A 12469-nucleotide genomic window follows, 5' to 3' on the forward strand; every position below is an offset into this window, starting at 1 on the left:
CCCCCTGCCTGCTCAGGGCCCCGGCACAAAACTTACCCCTCCTCGTGCCTCCGCAGCAGCTCTGGTGTCTTCCGTGGCTGCTGCACTGTGACGTCTCAGGTCAGAGACCGTGATGACGTCTTTCCACCGCACCCTCTCCTGAGCAGTTACAGAGGAGAGCGGGAAGATGCTGGCGACGCTGAGGAGTCCGGAACACGCAGCGGCTGCAGGTGAGGAGAAGTGAGGTGAGTATTTGATTTTTTTTTTTTTTTATGTATGGAGGCATGGGGCATTATATGGGGGGTGACATCCTGCATGGGGCATTATATTTGGGGGGGTGACATCCTTCATAGGGCATTATATGGGGGGGTGACATCCTGCATGGGACATTATGTAGGGGGGGTGACATCCTGCATGGGGCATTATATGGGGGGGTGACATCCTGCATGGGACATTATGTGGGGGGTGTGACATCCTGCATCGGGAATTATATGGGGGGTGACATCCTGCATGGGGCATTATATGGGGGGGTGACATCTTGCATGGGGCATTATATAGGGGGGTGACATCTTGCATGGGGCATTATAGGGGGGGACATTCTGCATGGGGCATTATATGGGGGGCTGACATCCTGCATGAGGCATTATATGGGGGGTGACATCCTGCATTGGGCATTATATAGGGGGGTGACATCCTGCATGGGGCATTATATGGGAAGGTGACATCCTGCATGGGGCATTATATGGTGGGGGATATTCTGCATGGGGCATTATGTGGGGGGGACATCCTGCATGGAGCATTATGTGGGGGGGGGGGGGCCTGCATGGGGCATTATGTGGGGGGGGAACAGCCTGCATGGGGCATTATGTGGGGTGAACAGCCTGCATGGGGCATTATGTGGGGGCACAGCATGAATGGAGCATTATATGGGGCCAGTATTCTGTATGGAGCATTATATGGGAACCAGTATCCTGTATGGAGCGTTATATGGGGGCCATTATCCTGTATGAAGTGTTATATGGGGGCCAGTATCCTGTATGGAGCATTATATGGGGGCCAGTATCCTGCATGGAGCATTTTATGGGGGCCAGTATTCTGTATGGAGCGTTATATGGGAACCAGTATTCTGTATGGAGCGTTATATGGGGGCCAGCATTCTGTATGGAGCATTTTATGGGGTCCTTTTATTCTGTATGGAGCAATATATGGGGTCCATTATTCTGTATGGAGCAATATATGGGGCCCATAATACTGTATGGAGGACTATACTGTCCAGTCTGCACTGTGCACTGCGAGGATTCGCCGGTTTCTGAGCTTATTGTAAATTTCTCCCCGTATGTCATCTCTAGGAACCATGGTTCCTAGCGATGACATACAAAAAGAAATCGGGGAAAGAACCTCAGTGTTGCGCATGCCGGAGATCCCTGGAGTGGATGTCACAGTGACTCGCCTGCGCACCAGATCCCGGCAGTACCAAAAAAAAAACAATTCTGGGGTTTTGATTTTTTTCCCCGTTACGCCGTTTACCGATCGGAATAATTATTTTTATTTTTTGATAGGGCGATTCTAAACTCAGCGATACCAAATATATGAATTTTTTTAATTGCTTTATTTTGAATGGGACAAAAGAGGGGTGATTTGAACTTTTATATTTTTTAAATTCCATGGGAGACTAGAAGCTGTGATCTTATGATCGCTTGTGTTACACATAGTAGGTCTGCAGCCCTGCTATGTGTAACAAAAATGCTAATCTGTTATAAGTGCCGACCACCGGGCGGCACTAATAGCAGTGTGGCAATGACAACCACAGTGATCTACTTCGGACCCCAGGTTGTCATGCTAACCCATTGGCGCCCTGCGATCATGTGACAGGGGCGCCGATCTGCGAAGCAAAGATGCATCTGGTTTGAGCCAGTTAAATGCCTCTGTCAGAGTTTGACAGCAGCATTTAACTAGTTAACAGCCACGAGTGGATCACGATTCCACCCTCGGCTGTTTGGGGCACATGACAGCTGATCAGATCAGCTGTCATGTGTCGGAAAAGGGGTGGGCTCATCACCGGAGCCCGTCCCAAAGAGGGGGAGGCGACCTATGATGTGTATACACGTCATTGGTCGTTAAGAGGTTAAACCTGTAAAAAAAATAAAATGTTTCGAATAAGAAACTGCTGTATAAGAAACCAACTTTATCCCCGTTCTCCCACCCTCATTTCATTAATTTTATTTATTATTTTTTCTACTTTTTTAATATCTATTTATCCATACAATCTCCTGTGGCTTCTCTTCTTCTTGAGGCGCATCACAGAAAAGGCAACAGAAGTTCCCTTGGATTTGCAATGCCATTCTGTATTACTGGCAGATGATCTTCAGGGACATACAGTATGCATCGCCAATGGGGGAACACTAAATATTATCTTGAGGGCAATCTGGCTATGGGCCCCCTCGGAGACTCAGGCACCAAGCGGTACACCAGATTACCCTCATTATAATCTGCCTATACATACACATATACTGTACATACACACTAAATATTCACACACTGCACCTATATGCCTTCACCTTTTCTCCCAGAGTATTTTTTAGGGTATTTTGCTTTTTATAACACATGTGGTACAGGGATCAGACATCCAAGCATTTACTATGACTACTGGATACATTATGCGCTTTCTAACAGGTATACGCCCCTGATGGCTTCTTTTCTAGAGCACTGTTCATGCGCCACTCTTCCGGGGTCCATAACCGCTATATTATCCTGGGGTCCACGCTGTGTAAGAGCAGAGCAGCTTTTGAGATACCATGATAATTACCTTTTAACCGACTGTAGCTTTAGACAAAGCATCACTTTAACCCTTAAAACACTGCTGTGGTTCTTCGGCCACATAATAGCGTTTTTCGTTCAGCAGTCTGTTCCAAATGGATAATTTAATGTTTGACTCAGTAGTATTGTGATTTGTACAGTCACTGTCTCCATCAGGGCCGGACTGGGACTAAGGCCACGGCCCCACTATCAGTATTTGGACAGTATTCTGCATTTATCACCCACTCCTGGTTTTGTCTCCCACTCCTGAGCAAAAATACTGACCGAATACTAACTAAATACTGATAGTGGGGCTGTGGCCTTGGGACACAGACCCCACCAGCTCACATACTATAACACCCATCAACCTCTATCAGTGAATTTTGCTTTTACGTTTTCATGTCCCATGTAGAGCAGGGATGGGGAACCTCCAGACCGTGGGCCGCGTGCTATCGTTTCTGTACCTCCCTGGTCAGATTCCCAAACACCGCAGTGCTTGGGCCGGCAGCCGCGTATGCACTGATGGATTTCGTCCTAATGCTGGCCAGTGCTATACTTTGTGGGGGGATATGACTCGTGATTCGCCCCTGTCCCACAGATGAAGAGAGCAGCGACAGCCCCAGCCTCCCCAGTAATGTCTATGCTCCCCAGTAATGTCTATGCTCCACAGTAATGTCTATGTCCCTAGCCTCCCCAGTAATTTCTATGCCCCACAGCCCTCCCCAGTGATGTCTATACCCCAGCCCTCCCCAGTAATGTCTATACCCCAGCCCTTCCCAGTGATGTTTATACTCGAGCCCTTCCCAGTGAAGTCTATGCACCCCAGCCCTTACCAGTGATGTCTATGCCCCCGAGCACCTCCCAGTGATGTCTATGCCCTTCAGCCCTCCCCAGTGATATCTATACCCCCAGTCCACCCCAATGATGTTTATGTCCTGAGCCCTCCCCCGTCATGTATTTGACCCCAGTGTCTCCTGTGATGTATATACTGCAGTCCCAGTGTCTCCTGTGATGTATATGCCCCCAGCGTCTCCTATGTGATGTATATACAGCAGTCCCATCATCTCCTATGTAATGTTTGCTTTAGAATACTTATCATCACAAAGAGTTGACTGCTCTCCAGACCAACGCAAACATAGAAAAGCAGTTGTGAGAAGCAACGTGCTCAATGTCACCTAACATCAGTGCGGCACCAAAGAGAAGCAGCTCCGGCCATCACATTAGGAGTGAGTTACTTAATTGTTTGACCAAATATAGCAGTGTAATTTTCAAATTGATAATTTTGTGCAGCTCCTGAATGATGGTAGAAAGTTCCAAATAGCACTTGGCAGAAACAAAGGTTTCCCACCCCTGATGTAGAGTAGAAAAAAGTACTCTTTTTCATTCTAAAAAAAAAACCTTTGCTTTGAAACTTGGCAAACACATATTATCTTTGAAGTGGATGAATCCTAGACCCCCCCTCCTCTTCTCTCTATACACTGCCCCTATTGGACAGACAATCAGCAGATTTGATTCCACTATAATCTCTATGCTGATGATACCCAATTATACCCCACTTCTCCTGACATCACCCCCACCTTAATATAAAATACCAGGGGTTGTCTGTCTGCTGTAGATCATAGATTGTAAGCGTGAGAGCAGGGCCCTCACTCCTCTTGGTATCTGTTGAATTATGTGTTTTTTCTGTCCACTAATGATTAGATTATTAGAGCCAACAAGATATCCAGTCAACTACTTCAATGTAGGGAAAAATAAGAAATCAATCGATACTAAGAAAAACTGCTAGAAAACGTCATCATGTCCTACACAAGGATGACCGGCTAAAAACAGAATTCAAGTGCACCTAATGTCCTACTAGGGGTCTCTATGTTAGAAAAACAGGACAGGAAAGCAGGGATGAGGTCTCATTGCCACATGATTACAGACAAAAAGACCCATCTACTTGTGGCTAAATATTTATGTGGTCCAGAAATACTCACATATATGCTGACATATCCCCTTGGAGCACAAGCCAGGAATTAGCATACTGGACGTCAAAAGGAAAAAAGGGCATATCTCCAGAATGAAGGACAAAATGAAAACCAAAAAGAGCTACAGATTCAGGGGAGCATGGATATTTTGGCAAAGGGTAACAAACTCATTTTTTTGAATATGTGCTATATCCTCTTTAATGATTTACTCTCCACACTCATTTGCTCATTCTGTTTGTTTTTTAAATGTCCATTTATTACATATACGAAACCAGAAGTTTACATACACTATATAAAAAGACACATATGCATGTTTTTCTCAATATCTGACATGAAATCTTTCCCGTTTTAGGTCAATTAGGATTACTATAATTTTTAATATTTGCCAAATGCCATGCCAACTTCTGGTTTCAACTGTATATATGTGTGTGTGTGTGTGTGTGTGTGTGTGTGTGTGTATATATATATATATATATATATATATATATATATATATATATGTATATATATGTATATATACAGTGGTGGCCAAAAGTATTGGCACCCCTGCAATTCTGTCAGATAATACTCAGTTTCTTCCTGAAAATGATTGCAATCACAAATTCTTTGGTATTATTATCTTCATTTAATTTGTCTTCAATGAAAAAAACACAAAAAGAATTGTCCTAAATCCAAATTGGATATAATTCCACACCAAACCTAAAAAAGGGGGTGGACAAAAGTATTGGCACCCTTTGAAAAATCATGTGATGCTTCTCTAATTCGTGTAATTAACAGCACCTGTAACTCACCTGTGGCACCTAACAGGTGTTGGCAATAACTAAATCACACTTGCAGCCAGTTAACATGGATTAAAGTTGACTCAACCTCTGTCCTGTGTCCTTGTGTGTACCACATTGAGCATGGAGAAAAGAAAGAAGACCAAAGAACTGTCTGAGGACTTGAGAAACCAAATTGTGAGGAAGCATGAGCAATCTCAAGGCTACAAGTCCATCTCCAAAGACCTGAATGTTCCTGTGTCTTCCGTGCGCAGTGTCATCAAGAAGTTTAAAGCCCATGGCACTGTGGCTAACCTCCCTAGACGTGGACGGAGAAGAAAAATTGAAGAGAGATTTCAACGCAAGATTGTGCGGATGGTGGATAAAGAACCTCGACTAACATCCAAACAAGTTCAAGCTGCCCTGCAGTCCGAGGGTACAACAGTGTCAACCCGTACTATCCGTCGGTGTCTGAATGAAAAGGGACTGTATGGTAGGATACCCAGGAAGACCCCACTTCTTACCCCGAGACATAAAAAAGCCAGGCTGGAGTTTGCCAAAACTTACATGAGAAAGCCTAAAACGTTTTGGAAGAATTTTCTCGGGTCAGATGAGACAAAAGTAGAGCTTTTTGGGAAAAAGCATCAACATAGAATATACAGGAAAAAAAAAGAGGCATTCAAAGAAAAGAACACGGTCCTACAGTCAAACATGGCAGAGGTTCCCTGATGTTTTGGGGTTGCTTTGCTGCCTCTGGCACTGGACTGCTTGACCGTGTGCATGGCATTATGAAGTCTGAAGACTACCAACAAATTTTCCCTCAGAGGTCAGACCCTCAGAGGTCATGGGTCTTCCAGCAGGACAATGACCCAAAACACACTTCCAAAAGCACTATAAAATGGTTTGAGAGAAAGCACTGGAGACTTCTAAGGTGGCCAGCAATGAGTCCAGACCTGAATCTCATAGAACACCTGTGGAGAGATCTCAAAATGGCAGTTTGGAGAAGGCACCCTTCAAATATCAGGGACTGGAGCAGTTTGCCAAAGAAGAATGGTCTACAATTCCAGCAGAGCATTGTAAGAAACTCATTGATGGTTACCAGAAGCAGTTATTTTGGCTAAAGGTTGTGCAACCAAGTATTAGGCTGAGGGTGCCAATACTTTTGTCCGGCCCTTTTTTTGGAGTTTTGTGTGAAATGATCAATGATTTGATTTTTGCTTCATTCTCTTTTGTGTTTTTTTTCTTGCAAGCAAATTAAATGAAGAGAATAATACCAAAAAATTTGTGATCGCAATCATTTTCAGGAAGAAACTGAGTATTATCTGACAGAATTGCAGGGGTGCCAATACTTTTGGCCAGCACTGTATATAGTTATATTCAAAATTGTGTCTACTAGAAACGCTATGACTAGCAGTAATTTCCTGCTACGTGATATGTTTCACTAAAATAATTAAGGGACATAAACGTACATAGCCCCCTGTGACAATTGTTTGTATTCTTGTATATATGTACTTTGTTCTATTATTTATTGTTATTTTTTGTACAATTCACACAGTTCTGATGAAGGTCCAACTGTAGGACTGAAAACATTTCACAATTTATGATTGCCTGAATAAACGTCTCTTCTGTTTTACTGCAACCTTCTTTGAGTGCCGAGTTCTTTTCTACATTGCTCACGGGTTGGAAACTCTACTTGAGCACTGCAACTCAAACGTGGAGTGCCGTATATCTACTATTATTAAAATTCTGACTTTGCTGGGACAATAAGTCAAACTGGAGATTTTGATGTTTGAGAGCAGTATAACATCATAGTTGAGGTATAATAACATTTATTTAGGTCACTTTCACACTGCATCATATTGGTCAGTATTTTTTTATTAGTATTTCTTAGCCAAGTTCAGGGAAAAAAACAAAAAGATACAAAAAGTTAAACGATAATTTGTTTTCAGCCTTAAATTTTTTTCTTACTAAAATCAAGGTAAACAATTTTAAATGTTAATCAGTTCTTTCTTCCATCTGAATAATTTTTATTCCTACACAATGACACATCATGTATAATAATAATAGCATGTGTATCCTATTTATAATCATTTATATCATAAAAACCTATAACTGATGATCACATTATTTTCTGTTACTAGTATAGTAGAAGAATGCCAATCGTCAAGATACCTGTCATTCAGAAGTTTGGGATTATCTCAACAAAATATCACAATGAACTACAGAAAAAGTTATTGGAGAAAACAGAAGAACATGTGAAAAACAAATGTAAAAGGTACAATTTTGGTTATAGTTAAATATGATATGAAATTCATTCTCTTTCTATTGTAACATCTTGTCTTACAGCAAATTCAAGGAAAAAAGATATAGGGCGGGAATTTTTTTCCGCTAGTCAAATTTGGACAAAAGTTTGATGACTTTTGGCATTTTTACGCCAGTCATGGCTAGCTTCACCAAAGCATGTGGAGCTGGGGCAGGATGGGTCATGGCGAAAGGTGGTGACGTAAATTTCTGGTGGATTCATTAAGTGGCGAGCATATCCTCTTCCTCTGATTCCTGATTTGTTCAGCCAGGTTGTGGGAGCTAAGTTATTCTCCAAATTGGATTTTAGTGGAGCCTACAATCTGGTTAGAATCAGAGAAGGGGACGAATGGGGGACAGCCTTCAATACCCCAGAAGGACATTTCGAGAGTCTGGTTTTGCCTTTTAGTTTGACCAATGCACCTGCGTTATTCCAGCATTTCATAAATGATATTTTCCATCATGTGGTGGGGAGGTTTGTGGTGGTCTATCTGGACGATATTTTGGTTTACTCACCTGATTTTGAGACTCATTGGGGTGCATGTTAAGCAGGTGCTCCAGATATCAAAGGATGACAAACTTTATGCCAAACTAGAAAAATGTGTTTTCGCTGTTCAGGAGGTGCAGTTTTTGGGGTACTTGTTGTCATCTTCAGGTTTTCGGATGGATCCGGAGAAGATTCGTGCAGTTCTTCACACAATGACACATCATTCACATCTGTGACTGAATTAGGCAAACCTTACTCCAGCTGTCCTGTTCAGTAAGACAGATATTCAAAACACCAGGTTTACTAATTTGGACCCATAGTTTATGTAAGTTGAAATATACAAAGCCAAAAAACAAACAATATACAATGTATCAAAAAAGATTTCTGGTATCAAAACAGAACAGAAAATCATACCTACTTTTTTCCAAAAGTAGCAGCTCTATTATCTACAAGGTTATGTATGGTAGTTCAGCTGCATTCATTTCCAAAGAGCTGAGTTTTATCACCACACATAACCTGTGGATAAGTGGGGTGTTTTTTTTAGCGAAAAAAACAGACATGTTTTTACAATCCTGGATAATCTTTTTAACATAATGCAGAAAAACAAAACTGAATTTACTTATCCTTCATGACACCAGGTCAAAAGTGTCCAGTTTTCGCTCTCATTTTATTCCCGCTGCTCCCCTGAGTTTCTGATTTTTTTTTCAAAGGGATGTGGCTCACAGGTCTCTATGGGGGGTAGAATGTTTTTGAAAGTCTCTGCATTATTACCCTGTGAGCAATACTGTGCCTTTTGTAATGACCATAAAAAATAGCACTGAAAAAAAACAAAAAAAACCAAAACAGAATATTCAGTGGAGCTATGGGAATAAAATTGGAGCAAACACTGGACACTTTTGACCTGGAGACAGGTCCTCATTAAGTATCTATAAACACCAAACTTATGGCAAAATCCCTATTTTTATGAGTTTCAAGATCATCCATATTTCTATTTATTTTACTCACTTATATAGCACCATCATATTCCACAGCGCTTTACAGACATTATGGGCACTGTCCCCATTGGGGCTCATACTCTAGATTCCCTATCAGTATGTCTTTGTAGTGTGGAAGGAAACCGGAGAACCCGGAGGAAGCCCACACAAACACGGGGAGAAAATACAAACTCCTTGCAGATGTTGTCCTTGGTGGGATTTGAACCCAAAGCCCCAACGTTGCAAGGCTTCAGTGCTAACCACTGAGCCACTGTGCTGCCCATATCCTCTTGGATGCATATCATGATCAAGACAGTAGGAATTCTTTTGTCTTTATTTTTGAAGGGAATATGTCAGCAGATTTTTTCTATGTAATCTGAAGACAGCATGCTGTAGTAGTTAAAGGGAATCTGTCACCCCCTGGGACATTTTTACCTATTAATATGGGCATATAGGTAATAGAATGGTTAAACTAGTCCTACCTGTATGCCCATATCTGAGGTCTTGATGTGCAGAAATCGTCTTTCATTCTGCTATGCTAATGATTTCTTCCAGACTCCAGGGCGTGAGGTGCCTGGAAAAACCTCTGCTTACTTCAGTAGAAGTGACTCGCGGTCGCCTGCGCAGAAGAACGATGAAGCCACTGCCCATAGAAGGGAGGAATAGGTAAGTATAATTGCAGGGTGCCGGCGCAGGATTCCGAGGCCAGAAATGTACATCACAGGGCTGTGTGACACTGATGGGAGGGGGTGCTATTCAGATAGAGACAGGAGGCAGAGATTTTTCCAGGCACCTCACGCCCTGGAGTCTGGAAGAAATCATTAGCATAACAGAATGAAAGACGATTTCTGCACATCAAGACCTCAGATATGGGCATACAGGTAGGACTAGTTTAACCATTCTATTACCTGTATGCCAATATTATTAGGTAAAAATGTCCCAGGGGGTGACCGATTCCCTTTAACCACTAGAGTATACTGTCTTCAGATTACATGGAAAAAATCTGCTGACAGATTCCCTTTAAAGCACAGATTACAGTGATGCCTCTCTTATCAAGCTCTGTGCTTTTCTTTACTTGCAATGATTGTTTTAGCATCAGGAGCTTATCATTGCTATGACACAGCAGTGTGAGCCTCCTGTTCCATATCCACCCCCTATTAGCAGCTCACTGTCTATAGACCTTGTATATACAGACCTTGTGTGGGTGGAGGCAGCTTTCTCAGCTCTGCTGCACTGCTAAACCTAAAAACTTTGATTGTACCAGAATGATTGCACCCAGTAAACTAAGTGATACATTGTTGGATTCAGGGTCATTTTGCCTACCTCATTCTCCTCCCAGATGAAGTAGCAAAAACCTGCTGACAGATTCCCTTTAATTGAATAGATGACCCCTTAGAAAGGCACAAAATGTACTTACAACACACATTTACTAATAGTGGTATAGTAGACATATCAAAATTATACTACAATATTTATAGAGATATTTACATTTTATGTTATAATGGGGCAGACATTGTGAAAATGTGACAAAGAGAGGAAGTGCAGCCATATTGGTTGTCAGTTGGTTCTTATTTTCATTATAAAATGCCACTTTGCTATTGATTGAACCGTTTACCGTCAGTGTCTGAGAAGCCTTCAACTAGTATGGATAAGCTTGCTCTTTACCCATTTTAGGGTAGAAAAAAAATGTCAGTAGATAAAACATTATGATTTATATGGCCATATCACTCTTTGCCGGCGGCTTCTCCCAACCCGAGCATGACGGCTCCATGTATTTCTATGCAACTGTCGTGCTCAGGTCGAGAGAGCCGCCGGCCAGTCCGTGCACTGTGTTCTGATCCACGTCCGATTTATACGGCCATCTGACTCTTCCTTATCACTCTCGTATTTCTGTTGATTTATTCTGTTCCCTGAAATGTTCTTATAAGTAGCTTCAGTGCAGATCACCATTGCAGATGGAGGCTTGGGGCAGTATAAAATATTAATAGTTCAGGATGGCTTGTTCTATTACTGCAGCTCTAAGGAAAAAAAAGACATATCTATTAATAAAATACATAAAAGCTAAATGTACATTCAGTTGCAATAAGCCTTTGTTCTGTAAAGAGCACATTATTATAGCAGTGTATGTAATAATCTGATATAAAAATAACACTCACTCTCCTTTGTCTTAGAACTTTCTCAGCATCTCATATTGTTCTTTAACTACTTTTGATGATTCAATAGAGGATTATGTTGCTTGTCAGTAAATGACATTTGAAATCATCACATTCCTTGTGATCTTTATATAGAAAGCCCTTGGAAGTCACAGAGGAATTCATCAAACAGTTTAATGCTGCAGAAGAACTTGTGGATCAAGAGCGCATGCTTGACACCGCTAGGAAAATCCTTCATCGATGCAAGGTAAAGGGGGGTATGAAACTTCTCAACATTAAATTTGAAAATAAATTACCATCTTTTTTGAACTTTTGAACGAGGAGGCACACTTTTCAACAAATAAAAATCTTGTTAAAAAGTACCTGCATCTAAGGCCTCATTCAGACATAGCTGTAGTTTTTTTTTGTTGTTTTTTTGTTTTTTTTGCCCATGAGAAAAACTGTAAAAAGAAAAAAGACCAGCTCACCCTTTCAAGGAACAATCGGTATGGAAGCTCGCAATCGACGCCACTGCTTAGCAGCCAGTAAATGCTGGGGAAGAAAGAAGGATCCAGCTTCCGAGCCAGGTATGTGTAAAACGGATTCCTTTTATTAGCAAAAAGTTTAAATATGTGACAAAAAGAAAAAACAGTGCACACCAACATTCTAAGGTGTGAGGGTAGGACTTGGAGGTCTCATCACCCTGGTTGTTGGTGTGCAGTTATTTTTTCTTTTTGCCACATATTTTAACTTTTTGCTAATAAGGGAATTGGTTTTACACATACCTGGATCAGAAGCTGGATCCTTCTTTCTTCTCCTGCATGTTAAAAACTGACAGATTTTCATAAGTTCTTAGGATCAGATTTTCATGTGTTTGACCTTTAGTGCTTTATAATTTTTTTTCAAATGCAAAAGAAGACTGTTCAGACACCAGCCCGCGGAAAGCTATATAAAGAAAATGAATAGCCAAAAAAAAGGGAAGCAACAACCCTGTTTGTACAAAGTGCATAAAAGTAAGCCAAACAAAATTAGCAAAAACCCTGAGGTAAGTAAACAAATAGTAAGGCTGTGT

General features: G+C 41.5%; 1 protein-coding gene across 2 annotated transcripts in view; it reads left to right on the top strand.

Annotated features, from left to right (window-relative positions):
- Positions 1-12469, top strand: part of TMEM232 (transmembrane protein 232) — a 499207-nt gene that overhangs the window by 55299 nt on the left and 431439 nt on the right. The window contains exons 2-3 of one of the 2 annotated variants that reach the window (XM_073677464.1): positions 7645-7778; positions 11554-11665. In XM_073677464.1, the coding sequence (XP_073533565.1) occupies positions 7657-7778; positions 11554-11665 (234 nt within the window). In that variant the 5' untranslated portion in view covers positions 7645-7656. The remainder of the gene's footprint in view (positions 1-7644; positions 7779-11553; positions 11666-12469) is intronic. The other variant, XM_073677474.1, reaches the window with a different exon arrangement.

Source organism: Phyllobates terribilis, unplaced genomic scaffold (assembly GCF_046119375.1).
Source record: "Phyllobates terribilis strain yellow unplaced genomic scaffold, ASM4611937v1 Scaffold_1__5_contigs__length_1240528914, whole genome shotgun sequence".
In the NCBI taxonomy this organism is placed as follows: domain Eukaryota; kingdom Metazoa; phylum Chordata; class Amphibia; order Anura; family Dendrobatidae; genus Phyllobates; species Phyllobates terribilis.